At 44.0% G+C, this 18,657-nt stretch overlaps 1 protein-coding gene across 3 annotated transcripts in view; it reads right to left on the reverse strand.

Annotated features, from left to right (window-relative positions):
- The window catches only part of RYR3 (ryanodine receptor 3), a gene marked incomplete at its 5' end in the record, with an annotated part of 535,717 nt that overhangs the window by 60,383 nt on the left and 456,677 nt on the right, over positions 1–18,657 (reverse strand). For all 3 annotated transcript variants that reach the window (XM_079768748.1, XM_079768746.1, XM_079768747.1), the window contains 5 exons: positions 2,931–3,171; positions 5,350–5,670; positions 11,816–11,946; positions 16,831–16,912; positions 18,326–18,564. In XM_079768748.1, the coding sequence (XP_079624874.1) occupies positions 2,931–3,171; positions 5,350–5,670; positions 11,816–11,946; positions 16,831–16,912; positions 18,326–18,564 (1,014 nt within the window). The remainder of the gene's footprint in view (positions 1–2,930; positions 3,172–5,349; positions 5,671–11,815; positions 11,947–16,830; positions 16,913–18,325; positions 18,565–18,657) is intronic.

An 18,657-nucleotide genomic window follows, 5' to 3' on the forward strand; every position in this document is an offset into this window, starting at 1 on the left:
AAGCTTCTCTTCAGAAGAGTGTTGCAGATGGTGAAGAAACTTGAAACACTGCCATGCCAGGGCTGAAGGAAGTACTAAGGTCTAATGTAACGAGGAAACACAGGGAGGAGGACAAGAGAAGATGGCACCCTTCAATATTTAAAGAGCTGCCACAAGAGAGATTGGCATTAGTTTTGTGTGCCTCCAAAGAGCAAGATCAGAGCCAATGATAGAAATTACAGATTGAGCTCAAATGGTTTAAACCAGGCGTCCTCAAACTACGGCCCATGGGCCACATGCGGCCCGCCGAGGACATTTATCCGGCCCGCCGGGTGTTTTTGCCGTTATGTTTTTTTACTTCAAAATAAGATATGTGCAGTGTGCATAGGAATTTGTTCATAGTTGGTTTTTTTTTTTTAAACTATAGTCCGGCCTTCCAACGGTCTGAGGGATAGTGAACTGGCCCCCTGTTTAAAAAGTTTGAGGACCCCTGGTTTAAACTGTCTGAGACTAGAATGGGAGTTGTACGCAGGGAGAGGTGTACCTGTTGTTTATAGCCATAGAGGATAATCAGAGACAGGAAATACACTGCTGGAAAAAGAAAGGGGGTATTTATCTAGTTAGAGGGTGGATGAAGTGACCTCAAATATTCCTGCCACCTCCACCATTCTAGAATCCCAAGCCAGCTAATTCTTTTGGGTGAAGAAAGAACTTGAAAAAGGTAAAGGCACACACATAGAAGGAGGCATTTCCAAGCCAGGCTCAGATGACCATGATGTTCCCTGGTGTTCAGGAAAGAACGGGTTGAAAAGCAGGGATGAATGAATTAATGATGATCTCAAAGACTCTCTGACATTGCCATTTTTAGCACTGTCAAACACGGTGCAGGTGGAACACATTCTATCTTGAATCTTGATCGTCAATAGTGACAAATGACATTAAAGAGCTATTCTCGGAGCAACCTTACTCTACTTTCATTTTTGTTTTCACCTCAAACTCTGACAAATTCCTTCCCTAAACTGTTAACAGAATATGTTAATCAGAAATGACTAAAATGATGACTCTCAAAGCAGGGTTTCTTTTGAGAAAGTGAGTCAAATGTCCCATAGATAGGTAAGGGATTATATGTACACACATACACAGTGTGTGTTTGTAAGGTATTTATTGTGAAATGCTAAATATAAGTAATCTTAAATTATTTTAAATAGTACATACAATTTGCCTTATAAAATAAATTCTAAAATGGGTATATTCGGACCTATTTTCTGCTCATGACAGAATGGCATAACACTCAAAATGTTAGGGATGTTCCCTCAAATATTCCTGAGGCTTTTGACTATCTACAATGAGGTATTTTAAAATCAAGCTTCCCCAAATTTGTATTTTAGGCCTGCAAGCGTTAAAGGGTGTGGTATAATAAGAAAGATCTATTTGGTCTTTGACTCCCACTAGGACCAACAATACTTTGTTCCTTTTCCTGTTTATGGTCATTAGTCTCCTATGTGCTCATTTCCCTCATCATTCAGTTTAAATTCCATAGTCAATCTTTATAGTCACTAGTTTACATATACCCTTGACTCCCTAACCCATTTTTTCTTTGTCATACTCACTTTACAAACTTCCAACCCTGGTCAAATCAACCTCTCTTCCTACTCTGGGCCAAAACCTGGCAGCAGAATTGACTGGAGAAAAAGACTTTAAAGTCATGATCATGGATCTCGAGTGGAGCCCTTAATGCTACTTGGCATCACACCACACTTCTTTGGTCCATCTGCTCTCCCACCTCTCCCTGGCCACTGTCTTATATCTTCTTCTTACTCCTCAAATCTCTAAGCAACCTCTCCCCATCCTCACTCATAGCTGATCATCTTGCTTCCTACTTCACTGAGGATGGAAGCAATCAGGAAGGGATTCCTACAGATTCTACCTATCCATATACAGGGTGTCCCTCCCAAAATGTATATACACTTTAAATAGCTGATAGCTGTTTTGAAAATGATATGTACTTTAATAAACACTGCCTTTATAATTATTCTGCCTTCCTGCCTGCTGTTGTGAATGAACTATCTGAGGCTGATCCTTTGCCTGTTTAAGGTCATTGCTTTAGAAACAGATCTTGTAACATAGAAACCCACACATGAAACCTAAATGTTCATGTTGACCAAAATCACCCCAAACAATTTAATAAAATAAAATAAAAATAAATCCTCTCTCACTCTGATCAATTTCCTCTTCTCTACTGGATTATTCCTATTAGTAAAAAAGCAAGCTGACAAGTCTCTCATCTTAAAAATTCTTCTCTTGACTCTACTTCTGTCTCCAGCTACCATCCTATTTCTCTGTCCTCCTTTATAATAAAACTCCTTAAACAAGTTGTCTGTATTGCTGTCTCTAAATCCTTTCCTCCATTCTCTTTTAGTCCACTCCAAAGAGAATTTAGTAACTCCACCCTACCCTGGCACTCCTAATTCCCCTTACCCTGCTTTGCACAGATTACTTTTATAAGTTAAGTATATATTTAAATATATAAGTATATATAATTATATAAGTACTTATTTTGTTTATTGACTGCATGCCCCACTCCCCTCCCAGAATGAAAGCTCCCTACACCAGACATCTTCATTTGTTTTGTTCATCCTGTTCCCCAATGCCTGACAGTCAGTAATATCTACTGAATGAATGTGTGACAGAACAGCAGAAGGGCAGGAGTGGGTCACTGCTGTCCTTATTCGACCAACTCCCTCTCACCTATAGTATTTGAGGATGGAAGAGGTGGCCATGCCACTGACCATATAGAACCACTGGTCAAGGAAAGCATAGCTTGGAGGTCCCACACTAGGGATTATTGGGGGAGGGAACTGGTGGGGCCGCTGTGACCTCCCTCTATCACTTTAACACAACGAAACACCACCTTCCTCCCTGTGGATATGCTCCCCAGGCCTCCTCCGTACCTGTTGTTGTCCACATAGCGGATGAGCATGGGGTAGAAGGCATAGAGGTCTCTGCAGAGGACTGCGAACTCATCCAGGATGAGGAGCTCCGCCTCCTGAGTGTCCCCTTTGCTGTCAGCTTTCAGCTGCTCTTCCTCCTGCACAGTCTTGACAGCCTTTTTCTTCAGCTTCTCCAGAGTTGGGATGAAGTGGCTTCTGAGCAGGTCAGGCCTGGCTTTGCTGATGATTGGCTGGGCGTACACTGCGTTTGCAAACAAAGGGCCTCCCCCTCATTTCACATAGTATGACAATTGATGAAAGGAGAGAAGTGCCACAGAGAGGCTGAGGCTCTGAAAATCCATCAACTCAGGGTGGCACCTGTTCACACCTCCTAGTTCTTCCTAACAGATATCTTAAATCATTTTATAGTATGTTCATGCTGGTTTTGGCTCACTAGCTAGATTTTAAACTCCCTGAAGGAAGCCTTTTGTTCATAATAACCAGTACTGTGCCAAGCCAAGAGTAGGCACTGAACTCTATGCTTTCTGGTTATTTTATAGAAAAAACTTGTTGCTAAAAATACATTAACCCAACCACAGTTCTCAGCACCCAACACTTGAGAACTATCAGCCCAATGCCTGGAGGCTCCCTGAGACCCTGAGGAAGGCAGAAAAACTATTATCAGCAATAACGAGCTGAGAGGAAGAGGTGGCCACTAGAAGTCAAAGAGCAGAAACAAGCCTCAGTGGGACTTGGGACTATCATCCTGACCTTCTTAACGAGAAAGATAAAAACTTTATGTCTCACCCTATTTCTTAAATGGAATATCCTATTGGTTCAATTCATAATAAAGAGCAGAACCTGAGTGCTTATATTAAAAAAGTGGAATGAAATGAATGAGTCATGAACTATTGACAATGTTAATGTATATTTCAAAGTTTCTTTAGCTTAGCGCATTTTAACTGAAAACAGCCTGCTTTTCAGCATTTAAAAAATCTTATTTTGTTTTATTTTTTAATTTCATAAAGAAGACTGTTTTAGAAAGAGAAAGTGACAATAGCTCTCTGCTGAGATGCATTAACCAAGAAGTGGAAACTCAGAGTTGTGATGGCTTGGATTCACCCCACCCCTCACCCCTCACCCTTCACCCCTCACGGAGGTGCTTCTCTGCCTTGGAGCTATAAGTAGAATGGCTATTCCAGATGTGGGTGATTTGGGGTTACTATTTAAAGTTGATTTTGCTCAGGTACCAGGAATTAAGTGGCCTGATGGTAGAATTAATTCATCTGTGGAATAAAAGGCCAAGTTCCATTCCCATCAGTGCCTCTCTTGCTGTGACATCTTTTCTCTCTGCTCCTCTAGGGGGCGAAGGGAGCTGTTCCTTTATCTCCTTCCTTCCCTTAATCCAGATTTACAAATGAGAGCTCATCAACAAATGCCTTAAGGTCAACAATATTCTTGGGCTAACAGGTAAGAAAAGAATGCCAACTTTATTTATTCATATCCACAGAAGCCCATCTCTACTATCTAGTAGCCATTAGCACTCAAATATTTATAATTTTGATCTCAGTTCATTTCTGAGAAAAGAAGGAGGTAGGAACTTTTCTTCCTTGGTCATGCAGAGGAATGCCTACTAATTTATCTGGGAAGGGAAATACCCAGAGTTGGGCTGATACTCCCTGGGACTCAGCCACCGTGTGACACGATCCAGGAGACTGACTATATGGGTGAAGCTGTTCTGGTGGACTCTTCTATCTAAACTATGGGTCCATCCAAAGCAAGGACTTTTCTATCTCCTCAGACTCTACTTTGACACAGAAGACACTGAATACTCATGGATTCCTGACTGTGGAAAGTATGGTTATTTGTTTTCCAAGTCTTTCCTTTCTTTGAGGTTACTCTAGGAACAGAAAATCAGCTAACTCCATTACCAAGAGCCTACTGCATGCAAGGAGGTCCAGAGGAACACAACTCTCCCCCCTAAAAAAATCATCCCCAAACAAAGTGATACGACTATGAACCTAAATTAGAGAGAGTCCATGAAAGCATAAAGTAAGATACAACTGCCAGAAACTTACAGCACGGCCCAGATGGCAGTGAATTTTATAGATGTGGAGAACATAAAGGACCACTTATCAAGAAAATAGGGACAATTATTACCAGAAGAGCAAAGGGGATTCTTAAGTACCAAAAGCAAATAAAGCCCGGATCATGTGCATCAGGTAGAGTTTATCAAGAAGGTCTCAGAGGCCTGGACTAGCTGGGGAGCGGGCACGAGCATTTGCTCCAAGAAACTCTACAGAGGAATAAGTCGATTCTTTGTACTGTTAAGTAACGGAGGTGGGTAGGGAGAACAGTTTAAAGATAGTCTAAGAGGTGAAAAGAGGCTCTAGGCATCTTGGTCCCTGAACTGGGCTGGGGAGAAAGGCATTTGTGGTACCTGCGATGCGCTTCATCCAGGAGGCCTCATCGATGCCCAGGTTGTTGTTGATAATTTTCAGGATGTTGCCCAGGATGACACTGAGGTGTTCCGAGGTGACTTTGGTGCACCAGGGCCCTGTGCTGGGGGGCAGGTGGTCAGGCCCCTGCTCCCACCAGTAGGACAGGTAGTTGCAGAGCATGGGCAGGATCACCTCGATGACATGGGGCATCTCCGTGTACCGGGCTCCGGACTCTGCTAGGTGGTGGATTTCCTTCATGAGGCGTTCCAGCGGGGGGATGTCAGGACACATCTCTTCCACTGTGTCGGGCATCCCCAGAACTGGCCGAGAGCATACAGGAAGAACAAAGGGACAATAATTCAAAAGCACAATGATGCAACCTTCTCTCCTCTGTCCCACCCTCCCTTTGGTCAGTAGGTGTGAGTTTCCACCCCAGAGCCTTGCGCGAGGGAGCCCTGGATGTGGAGCTTCTGTCAGCTGAAGACTGCAGCTTCCAGAGGCTGGGTTATCCTCCCAAAGTCACACTCAGCTTGAAGCACTTAAACATAAGGTTAAAGGAGCATGACAGGGACCCTGCTGAGGGGCATTTCCCAAGACCCCTCTGTGATCAAGCTGGTCTTTGGGCTTCTCCCTCCTGTCCTGTGTGCGTGCACTGCAGGGAAGGCGGGTCTAGTTAGAGAAAAGCCACTAATGGGTGTTTGGTTGCCAACTTGTGGTTCAGTCACCGGGATGGCAGCTGCACTGCTTAGAAAAGGAAAGGAAACCTCCTCACATGTTGCCTCAGCTGGACCAGAGACAACAATATGTTCCATCCAGTTGGAAATTTTGGGAAAGAAACATTGCACATGAGTTGATTTCTACATTTACAACTGACCTGCGGTGAGCTGTCAATCATTTAAGCCTTTTTGTTCCTGCAGGCGTATGTGCAAGGAATAATAGCCCTGCCCTTTCTTCACACTGAATGACTGCAATCACTTCACTGAACAAGGACAGACGGGATGAAGTGGCACCAGAGTTCCACATTAAAGGTTATCAGATACAAGAGGAGCCAACGGAAGAAGCCAGGGGCTAGCTGTCCTGTTCTCTGTAAGGAAAAGGACACTTTCCCCCCAAAGCTGGGAAGAGAGACTAAAAGCATCCTGAGGTTCCTGACAGGTGAGAAGATAAAAAGGGCGCTGAGTGAGAGACACGGCAGGTTGAGAAAGAAGCACAAGCTCTACAGGTGCATCCCTTTATCTTACTGCTCCCCACAGAGTCCACCTGGGCTTGGGGGTGGGTACACGCCACCCAAAGGCCAAACTTCTCACACTGGGCCAAAGCATCAGGAACGGCAGTGGCTAGGGAGTCTGAGAAGCCACAGGAAAATGTGGAACATTTTCCCAGAGCATCAGTTCCACTAGAAGATTTTTGATACTAGAAGTCCAGTTCTCATGAATCTCTCAGGACAAAGCGGAAGCCTTCAAATAAACGTTTGTGTTCAGTGAAGCGGGTTATGTCTTCAGGCCCTCTGCTATTGGTGCTGCTGCTGGTTGGGGGTCTGCTTCAGACGTTGGGTCCACAGGAGCTGAAGGGTTAATGAGTGAGAGGCCAAGGCAAATTCTTTGGCCTTTAGAAATACTGGCTGATTGAAGGGGACTGTTTTGATTTCCCTCGTGATCACATTGCTTAGAGCAGACATACAAAATAACCCTGGCTGCCGTGGAGTGAATGAATCTGTAGCTGAGACAGGTGGTTCTGCGGGATGGCATGTGGCAACGCAGTGGACCCCGGGGAGCTCCCTGCTTCGGAGCAGTCCCATGAGGTCCCAACACACTTTCCCTAGGACGACTTTCTGTTGTTATCACCACGGCCTTTGGTAAGTATCAGGCTAAGGATCTCTCTGCCTTGGAAGTTAGGAGGGGACCAATATTCTTTAACACCCAGACCATTCAAAAGGATTCACAGCATGAAAGCCAAAGACCCCTGGGTTCCCGTGATTTACGGTGGGAGGGAATTCCTTGGGCCAGTCATGGTCCCCTGCCCACCCAGGCTTTTGCAGAGAACAAGTCTAGCCTCTGTCTTTTAGCAGAACAACAACAATCAGGGGTGACCTCAACATGGGGGCCTGGGGAGACTCTCAAAAACAAAATAATTTTACCCAGTGTCAGAATAAAGAGGTAAAGACAGAGGAGTCAAACTGTCTACCTCCAGCTCTGCACTCAGAGCAATGCCAACCACCACAGTGCAACTGAAGCTTACAGTTGTTTGCTATAAAATTATAAATAAGAAGGCTCGAGTGTTTGTGTGTGTGTGTGTCTACATGCGCATGTTTAAATGGCATGTAGACAATACCTCAACAGGAATACTTTTTTTTCCTGAAGGAAAACACAGCGTTGCTTAAGGTTTCTGCACTGGAGTCATTATAATGACCTTTAAAAGTTATTTATATGTAATTGGCTCTGGAGTAGAGGAAACGTTTGAGATTCAGATGGTGTTTTGTACTTCAAATGCCATATAAAACCACAGAATGAATGCTGCTGAGTTATCTACCTGAAAAACAGCCTAGGCTGGGTCTTCTCAGAATCAGACACAAGACTGTTAGGGAGGATCATTTGAACCACTGCCCTTTCATCTTCTAGATAAACAATTTTTAACCTTTCTTATCTCATGGCACACATAAACTGATTACTAAAATTCTGCAGCACACCAAAAATATATATTTTTTGCTGGTCTGACAAAACATAGGTTTAATTTTGATTCATTCACACCAGATGGCTATTGTTGTGTTGGCTATTGTTATTTTTTTCACTTGACAATCTAAGGGAAAAGAGGTCAGTGCCCCTGACTAAATGCTCAGGTATTGCATGTTTTAAAAATTCTTGCAAAACACCAGTTGAAAATCGCTGTTCTACATCAATGGTTCTCAAAGTGAAGTCCTCCCACCAGCAGCAACAGCAAAGTAGTGATAGGATCTTCTGGGTCCAGACCCGCTGGATTAGAAACTCTATGGGCTGGACTCAGCAAGCTTCTTTCTAACCAGCCCTCCGAGGGATTCTGATGTATGCTGGAGTTTGAGAACCACTGAATTAGATTTTAAAGTTGTATATTCTTCACTGAGCAGCTCTTCCCTCAAAAAGAGGGCAGCAGAGAGCTTCACCTCTTTGGAGTGGAGGTAGAGCTTCCATGGAAACTGGACCTCCTTCCTCTGGTTGATTATCCCAATTAGGGTGTGCAGAGTAAACTGGCTGGTGATTAGGATGTTTTGGCCAATCTAATGTTCAGATTAATAGACCACTGCCACACATAACCAAAGATTTTATCTAGTTTTGAATAACTGGCACATAACAATATTAAACCTTTTCTAGGCATCTCTTTATAATTTTTGGATGAGTCAGAAAATGCACCAGGATCTTATAGGGTAGAAGAGTTACTAATATGCGTAACTGCTGGCAGAACACTAACTGTCAATTAATAGAGATGTCCATTTGGCTGAAGGCTTGATAAATCAGTTCATATTGTATTTCTAGACTGAAGACTCACCTCATTTGTCACCCTATACATTCCTGACCCTTCTTGATCCCTTCAGCCATCCACTTTATATAATGAATGAAGTCTACTTCAATAGAGTCTGTTAGGCCATCACTCATTCTCTGACTCCAGGCAAACCTGGTTACCCCACAATACATATTCATGCACAGTCTACTTTCCAAGAGCCATACACGTGATCAGCATTCACTCTTTGATTAACTGAATGCTGAAAAACATGGGCTCAGGGGACTTGGGTACTGAGTCCCACAGTATGTCACTGATGGATGAAGAACTATGTCATCTCTAATCACAACCTTGTCCCTTTTCTTCTTTGTGAGTAAGCAATGACGGGTACTTATTTTTTATTTATGAACATGTCTTATCAAATCAATGTAGTGGTATGTAAAATAAGAAGCAACATTTTTCAAATAGCTCTTGAGAAGGAGAACAATGGGACAGAGCTGATGCCCTCCCTCCCAAAGCCAATCTAGGTTTCCTCCATCTATTTGTCAAGCTCTCACTTTGCCTGCTGCTGTGCCTCTATGAGCTCAAGAGCAGAGTAGGTCTCTCTCTTTCCCAACATATTGGTGATACTGAGACAAAAGTGCACTATTTCTTGAATCCAAGTTGGAGCAGAATGAATGTATAAATGTCCAGCACGGTCGTGACTGGGCCCATATCTCTTTGGAACTGGGGAATAATGCTTGGTCTGGCATTTGCCTACAGATGTCACAGCCTTTCTCAACGTTACTAAAGCCACTCAGTTGCTCAGCTCCCACTCAGCTGCAAGATGTGACTCATTTAGAATCATGAGAGGGTGGAAAAAACCCCAAGGTCGAAACATATTTTTGCTAGTCCAAGAAAGGAGAGAAAGGGTGAGATGAGGCTGAAGGGAATGAACTTGGAATTTTCATCAGAGACTTTGGAAAGTTGAGGCATCTCAGCAGTGTTTCGTTCTTCACCAGCCCTGAGAACACCAGTCTCCGTTGTATTCTTGCTCAGGAAAAGAGTTTTATAAAGCGGCCTTATCTAAACCATCCTGGTGATCATTTCTGAGGGCAAGGTGTTTCTTTTATCTGGAGTAGAAAAAGCAAATGGGGATAAGCCCACCTTGGCTGAGCACTCTGCATTCTTAGATGGGGAGACTGGTGGTAAAGAGTGGAGCATGAACCTGTACTCTCTTAGCACTCCCTCCCTTAGGATCCATAGCAGCTTGAGAAGAGGGCCCGAACTGAATAGAATCGCTATGCTGTCCATCACTTGTTGGTCTGGTATATCAATATTTTAAGGAAAATATTAAGGTTCTGGTTTGAAATGGGTTACTGTTTTTTTTTTTTAACATTATGTTTTTATTGATTTTAGAGCGAGAGGAAGGGAGAGGGAGATAGAAACATTGATCAGCTGCCTCCTGCACACCCCTACAAGGGATCGAGCCTACAACCAGGTTATGTGCCCTGCCAGGAAAAAGAACAGGTGACCCTTTGGTGCATGGGATAACTCCCAACTAACGGAACCACCCTGGCCAGGCATGGTTTTTCTTGATATTGATTAGGCCCATGGTGTGGTAATTTTTACTTCATGTTACTTTTTGTTTCATGTTACACCAAATCACTGTAGTTCTTTCTAGTCGATTCAAGGTTTCTGTGTGAAGCTCCTCTATTCCACTGCCCTTCAGTGGGATCATAATTCATCCAGATGTGAGGACTCTCCCTCCCACCCTCCAGGAGCAGGTTTACAACCTGCCTTGCATTCCAGTTCTAAGTTCTTCTAGGATAGGGGGTGGAAAACCTTTTCTGTAAGGGGCCGGGGAGTAAATACTTAAGGCATCGCAGGCCCGACAGTCTCCGCTGCCATGACTCAGCTCCGCCGCTGGAGTGGAAGGGGAGCAGAATGTGCCGCGGCAAATATGCCTCTTTGGCACAGGGATTATTTTGAGCTGATTATTTTTAAGAAACAGCACACAGAATCTCTGAAGAAGGATTAGAAGTTACCCTTTTGTCAAAGAACTCTACATTTATAAAAGGGATTTACATTAAAAAGGCAGTCTACCAGGAAGAGAGCTCTTACCAAGAAGGACTGTTTCATCGGAGAGACCCCTGAATGGCCTGGCAACCTTTGTTTACAAACAGCTCCTCTTCTCCCCTTCCTGACTGCCTCCTTCCCTTCCATGCCCCATGCCTTTGTCCCTTTCCTTAGCCCGGACGGTATTTAAGGCTCATTTCTCAGGCTACCTTTCCAATCTCATATCTCTGTGGGGCACATGTACATATGTATGTGATTAAAATAGTTTTATTTTTCTCTTGTTAATCTTTTTACAGGGGTTTTAGCCAAGAATAATGCAGGGTAGAGGGAAAATTATTTTTCCTTCCCAACATAGTGCTAAAGCAGCCACAGCAACATCTAAACAAGTGGATGTGACCTGCTCCAATAAAAGGTTATTTACAAAAACAGGCAGTGGGCTCATCATCATGGTTGGCCGACTGCTGTCTTAGAACAATGCTCTGTCCTTGTGTAATTTCACTTCCCCCTGGTGTTTTCCTATGTTTTATTCTCCATGCAGATGGAGAACGTGTGGTCATCATCCTTGGAAACAGTCTCTCCTTGGACATGAAGAGCATAATTAGGTTATTAGTGCAGACCTGCCCTTCTGCTGACGCTGGAGAGACACCGAACAAGTCATCACATCCCCAGGGGGCAGGAGGAGAAGGCCCAGGGCAGACAAGAGAACGTGAGGTTTCAGGTTCTTCATTTTACAGAGGAAGAAACCAAAGTCTAACAGTAACAAAGGACTTGCCCATGCTCATTTTCCCAGCAAGTTGGAGACATGCAATATATCCAGCCCTGACCTCTGGCCCCTCAGAGCATTGCTGCAGGCCACTGCTCCCTGCCCGCACAGCCTTCCTTCCGGGGCTTTCCTCCCAGCACACACAGGCTGATGAGCTGTGGGAAGATACTTACTAGATCTCTCCCTGGAGGTTTTGGTGTTGAAGACCGAGAGCGGATTGTAGCGGTTAAGGGTGGGCTCCAGGAATGCCACTGGAATGGCAGCTGCCAGGGAAGCCAGGCATTCTCCAAGGGCAGGACGCTGTCTGGAAACAAACAAGTCCATTTAGAAGTGCTGCCACTCGCATGCTGGCCCCATGCGTTGGTGGGCCAGGCCCCTTCTGCAGGATGTCTCAGGCCGCTTCTCTTTGATGACTCGATTGGACATCCCTGGGCCCTGGGCTCAGCAGGGCTGCATGCACGTCTTTCTCCCCCATCTTTTGCTGGACACTATCCAATGCTCTGTAATGGTCTCACTACTTCGAACCCAGTTATCAATTGGCTAAGGTGATATAATATGCTTTGTAGTTTTGTACTTATCTCCCAGCATGTCTGAGAGTAAGTTTTGCTGGCATCCACACTGAATCTGATCCTCCTTATCCTCAAAGTGCTTTGAAATCTTCTGTGTAATTTCTCTGTGTCTATTCTCTGCTATGGTTGGAGCCTGTGTTCACCAGTGGGAACAGTAGATAATGGGCCAAAAGTACTAATTAGACACAAAATAAGATACCTAACTTCTAATAGAAATAATAGGTCCCAGAGCATCTTGCTTGATTTAGAGGAAAGGCCTCTAACACCTATTACTTCTATCTCTTCCTTTCACAAACGTTTGAGTGTCCAGCATGTAATGCATTAAGCTCTGGATTTGAAATCTTCCTCTGAAACAAGCAACCAAACAAAAATAAAGTGCTTGGGATTCCCTAGTTCAGATTTTTGGTTCTCCCACTGAGAGGATTTGTGCTTGCTTGTGGGATGACCAAGTCTGCAAGCGTAAGTGACGGGAACCAGCCACTGTCTGGTCTGCGTGGAGCTAGTACTGAATAGTGTTTCCCCCTTGCAGACCTGGGCTTAGCCTCGAGTTGTACTGTCTAACCCAGTGGGTCCTTTCTGCTGGTGAGACAGTACAGTGACAGTGCTGGCTTGAGGGCCCTGTGTGGGGCTTTTATCTGTTGCTTTCTGATGAATGAGAGAACAGAGCCATCTGTTTTTCACCCACAAATATCTCCTCTTTGCCACCCATTGGAATGCAATCATGGACAGACCACACATTGGTCCTGTGAGTTACACACGTGATGTCAGCTCCCATATAAGGGAAAATTTCTTCAAACAAACCAATACTGTGAGTCCTTTATTAGACCACTATGCCAAGATAATCAGTGGGAAATGTAGACAATTGGTCTATAATTAAGAACTAGAAGGGCTTAGAGTGCTCAAGCCCATCTTGTTCGCTTTGCTCTGTGACTGATCAACTCAAATCGTGCACTGATGCTATGAACATGAAGCTCACTAGCTAACCCCCTGATGCGGAGGGTGTCAGGCTGTATATCTGGGGAACCACCATGGAGAAAACTGCCAGCAAGAGTGGGCGCACTTGCAGCCAAGAGCAGACACTTAACCCACTACTGCACTTCTGTGGAAACAGAAAGGCATTCAGCCCTCGGTTTCCCTGCAGCTCCCACCAGATCCTGCACCCAAGGCTGTGGAACCTGCGCTTCATGGTGACAACAGCCAACATATCTGGCAGCATCAAGAAGCCCGAATGTCAAAACTGTAGGGTCTGTGGGCGGGGATGACAAGCATTTACTATGTGGTGGGGTGACTATGGGAGCCAGTGCTTCCCGAGGAGTAAGCCAGACAGTTTTAGCCTTTGTCTTCCTTTCTTTGCTAAGCTCAAGGTGGTGGGAAACGTGAGAAGAGAGGCATCCTTTTAACTTCAGGCCTGAGTGACCAACACCCCAGTGAATGCTGAGGCGAGGGCCTGTCTACCTCAAATACGAGGATCTACAACAGGCTGCTTACTTTTCAGTCAACACTCTTTTCGTTTAACCAGTCACCATGGCCAATGAAGAGAGATACTGTGTTTCTTCCCTTCAGTCTTGCTTTTTGAGGCGGAGGAGGAAATAAAGAGCTAAACTGCGATGGAAAAGAAATGCCATGGGGAGGGCATCGAAGGGAAACAATCCTGGGCGAAAGTCAGGGATGAAAAGGAAGAGCAGACCTGAGAGCAAGTTTTAGCTGGTCCAGGGAGATGAACCTGGGAAACAGCAGGCCCTGGGTTGTCTTGGTGCTAAATTGACCCATTATTCCCCTCTTTCTTACTCTCTCACCAAAATTAAAGTCATGAACTCATGACAGTGAATTTCTAGAACGTCAGTCTCATATGAAGGCAGTCCTCGGGACGGAAGCCAGTTTCCCAGTGCTGCACTGACCAGAGGGGCATGCATGTCTCATCCTCCCGATATTAATTACTGAGAAACTGGAGTCTCCCAGCTCACCCCAGGACGCTTTCTAGTCTGGAGCTCACAATGATGCTAATTAGCCACTGGGCCAAAGGGATATAAACAACACTTCTCCTGGCCTGAAAGTTCTATAAAAGTAAAGCTCAGAAGTCTGCCAATTAATGCTCCTGGCTGTGAGATACCAGAGTGAATGACTGTGACCTCCAGGCCCCAGAGAGACTGAGCTGATGAAGGCCTGCTGTTACAATACTTCTCTGGTCATTAGCGCCCCCCAGAGGGCAGTGTGGCTGTGGACCAATCACAGCAAGGGCTACACAAACAGCTCCATAGCAACCAAAGGATCTATCTTCTTGGAGTTTCTCACTGGATGTGGAAACTCTTTTGTCTTTCTCAGTTCAACCTGTCTAGTAGAGTATTTTTCATATATAGTACTTGGTCATGGTGACAGATTGAGGAGGGTTCAATTTGTATTTCAGTTTTTGTTACTTCCAAGTCATTCTCTCAATTTTATTTCCATGTATCGGGACCTTGTTGCCAGGGACACAGGCAGAGACAAAGTCATCACAGCAATAATAATTACGCCTTGCACATATCTGGGGATTTGCAGCTGTGAAAGTTCCTCCATGTATATTGCAGAGGATGCTAAGGAGAAAAAACAACACATTGCAGAGGGCAGAAAGCAGGGGCAGGGATGGTGTACTAAAGAGCAATCTCAGAGGGTTAGGGACAGCTTGCAATGTTTGAGCAGCCTTGGTCAAAAGCAGCCAGGGAAAGAAGGAGAAGTAAATCTCTAAAGCATGTCTCACTTTCACAATACAAAAGAAAACCAAGGTGGTTAATAGCAATAGCATCTCAAGTGTAGGATTTTAAATCATTAACTAGCAGACAGACAATTGGAGCAGCCTTAAGCTAGGTGCTTCTCCCAGCTGACTCCCACCACCACAGAGTGTACAGGCACAATATTCACAACGTTGCGGGGAACAGATACATAATAAAATTGCAATGAATATATGAATAAAGCATGAAAAGTCATATGAATCTTTTCTGGTCTGACATTTCAGAGCTGACCTTTATTTGACCTTTTTCTCCAAGAGAATAATGCACAAGCTTTTAAAAAATGTACAAAGAAACACATACACATATAGATGCATGTATATACATACATAAAAATGAAAGAATAAGAAATTGAGAAAATATTCACAAATGTTTAATGGAAGGAATTAATTAAAGACATCTTCCCTAAGTAAAATTCTTGACCAACTCCCATCAAATGGAAAATTTTAACTTAATTCTCTTGTTGACTTGTTATAATATGGTTGAAACTTTTGTTTGCCCAGTTCTAAATGACAAACATATTCATATTTTATGTAAAGCAGTAAGGAAAACTATGCAACTATAAGGAATTAAAATCATAATAAAAATAAAGTAGTCATTAGTTTCTCAAACTCTTACATCCAGAAGCTGTGTGGAAGCTGTGATTATGAAGACAGACATTTCTTGAACATGTTTAGGTTACTAGCGCATGATTTCAAGTCATAGTTCTTGAGTTTTTTGTTTGTTTGTTTGTTTTTTAAATTGATTTCAGAGAGGAAGGGAGAGGGAGAGAGAGATAGAAATATCAATGATAAGAGAGAATCACTGATTGGCTGCCTCCTGCACAGCCCACACTGGGGATTGAGCCTGCAACCCCGGCATGTGCCCTTGACTGGAATCAAACCCAGGACCCTTCAGTCCGCAGGCTGATGCTCTCTCCAGTGAGCCAAACCGGCTAGGGCTAGTTATTGAGTTTTTGAAAGAACCAGAGTATTATTTTTTTTTGAAATTGCAATAAGAATTTATGTAAGTTTTGATTTTAAACAAGGATTTATTGTTGACATGATAAAGGTACTATAAACTGAGGAGGCACACAGGGCATAGATATCAAGACATGTTTAGATGAAATAATTTCAAGTACAGATTGAATTCCTTCCAGTTTCCTCATTTGAAAGGGGGGAAAAAAAAGGAAAAGAAAGACTTCTAAGGATAAGACTAAGTCCAGAGTTTGGTTAATACTGTGTTTATCCCTTTAATCTTCCCCATACACTTAAACAGAATAACACAATGCATGGCATTTGATGGTGAAAAGCAGGGAGGGGGTCACAAAGGCCTCCACGCTCCAGGCAGATTAGAGAGCCAAGCTTGTACCCACGCGCTCTGTCAATCAGCTTGTTCAGATTCAAGATGAATTGAAAAGCATTTCTGCTACCAAAGTGTGGCCTCGTTTGAAACTATAGCTAATCTGTCAGCCGAGAACGGTCCAGGCCCAGGATTGTATCAGATAGAAACTCATTAAATGCTAAGCAACTGCCTCATGTCCCCCGAGTTCCTCAGCCAGCTTTAACCACAGGAGTCCTGGAAGCGATTTGGAAGCTGTGATTATGAAGCAATGGGCATTTCTGTGACATTTTTTGGTCACTAGCACATGATTTTTAGCTTGGCTCTATTGCTCCTTCGCCAGCTATCTCCACAAAAGTCCTAAGTTTAAAAGCATCATTCCACTTCTTAACATTGCCATAAATATTGCATAACCTAGGCTCAAATTCACCATCCCATTTCAGCGAGCATTTTGATTTTGCTGGACTGAAAAGATGCTATCGTTAAGTAATGTTTTTCTGAGCCTGAACGTGTTAGCCTCCTGTGTTCACTCATTACCTTTCCACATAGATGTTCTTTCCTGTTCCAAGGGAGTAGAGGCTGCACAGGATGTGGTAGCAGGAAATCTGCACGTCACCCACTGGAAAGAACGAAAAGAGCGTCACTGCCTTGCACCATCACAGCTCGCCACCTCCCGCACACATGGAGAGGGTCTACCAACAGAAAAACGCGTTGGCATCACCCGAGAGCCAGAGAGGTCTTTTCCTTTCTCTCCCTCCTCCTACCACCCTCCAGCCCTATAGCCTCTTTCTACCCAGGTTCTAGTTGCTGAACTGGGAGAGGAAATATTGATAGAAGACTCTCCTCCCCTGAGCCATCCCAGTTCCTCTGTGGGGCTCAGGTTGGGGATCACAAGGAATCATTAGACCACCGGGTCCTTCCAGATGGGATTTTTTTCTTTCTCTGAGTAGGAGGAGACACCGTAGTCAAATTTTAGCCCGAGGAACATATTTCCTTGCTTTGAAAGGAAGAATGCAAGAAATCTGAAGTTTTAATGTGCCTTTTATTCATTTCCTAGGAAGGTATATACAATGTCTCTACCTCTTGCGAGTAGAGCAAATTTCTCATTTTCACCTGTCCCAAGTTCTCTGAGGGAAGTTTTTCAAAAGGCAATTTAATCAGATTGTGATTTTGCCACGTTTCCTAAGGGAAGGGCATGTTCCACCTGGGAACTCACAAGTTTATCTGCAGGCTACATTTCCCTGGTAATGTCTGCAACTCATCACATGGCTGGGACTAACTTACCACAGTGAGAACTAATTCAATTTTTTATTTTTTAACACGGAGGTGAGTTACTTCATGACAGGAAATAATGGGCTGAGATGTTCCCACGCCACGCCCCCCCAACCCCACGGAAATACTGACTTTCAGTTGTTCAGGAATATGGAAGACCCAGCTTTAGCTACTGACAACTGGTTAAATTAAATTAAATCATGTGCTAGCATTTAAAGCGTGAGACTGAAGCTTGGTGGCAGAATATTTGCAGGAGAGTTCTGTACATGATTCTGAATGCAAACTAAAGTAAAACCAATCGACTATGGTCTTCTGAAGCCCCAGATAAGGAAATGGTAGCAGCTTTCCTTTGCTCCTGGTATTCAATGAATAAATTAGGGCTTCTTAAGAGGAAAAGTGGTGTCTGAAAAGCCCTGGGAGCAATCCTGCTGGATTATTCAGATAACCTGTTCAAATTAAGTAGGAACAAAAAGCTGGGAGCTAAACCAGTGGGTGAAAAATTTTGGTCCTGAATAATAGTAGGAAAAAATGAAATACTATATACTCAAATTTGGGGATTTCTTCTCTTCCAAGAGTTTACTAATTAATTTTTAAATATAAAAAGAAAACGTGTGGAATGATTCTCTCTCTACTCCTCCCTCAAGGTCAACCTCAGAGACTGAGCCACACACACACACACACACACACACACACACACACACACTCACACACACTTCCTGTCTGTGGCCATGTGCATGTGAATCCACGGCATCTGACTCACAGAGTAAATCCACCCCGAATTGGTGCTGAGCCACGTGCTCAAAGATGGACGTGAGGATGGGGAGCAGAGCCACCGTGGTGTAGTTAATATTTTGAGAGACGCCTTTAATCTGCGTTCTGGAATGGGTGAACTTCCCGAGCTTCAGGTTTTCTGAAGTCTTCTCTAAGTCTTCCGCAGCATTTTCAAAGAATGCGCGTAACCCAGCCTTCACCAGCTCTGAGCCTGACTTCATGACAGTCCTGTAGGCAAACAACGTTCAAAACCAGAAGCATTACCCGAAGCTTTGGCCAACCTTCTTCCTGAAACTGGTGACCGGCAGTGCAAACTGGGCA

This window comes from Cnephaeus nilssonii (genome assembly GCF_951640355.1).
Source record: "Cnephaeus nilssonii genome assembly, chromosome: 4".
NCBI lineage: Eukaryota > Metazoa > Chordata > Mammalia > Chiroptera > Vespertilionidae > Cnephaeus > Cnephaeus nilssonii.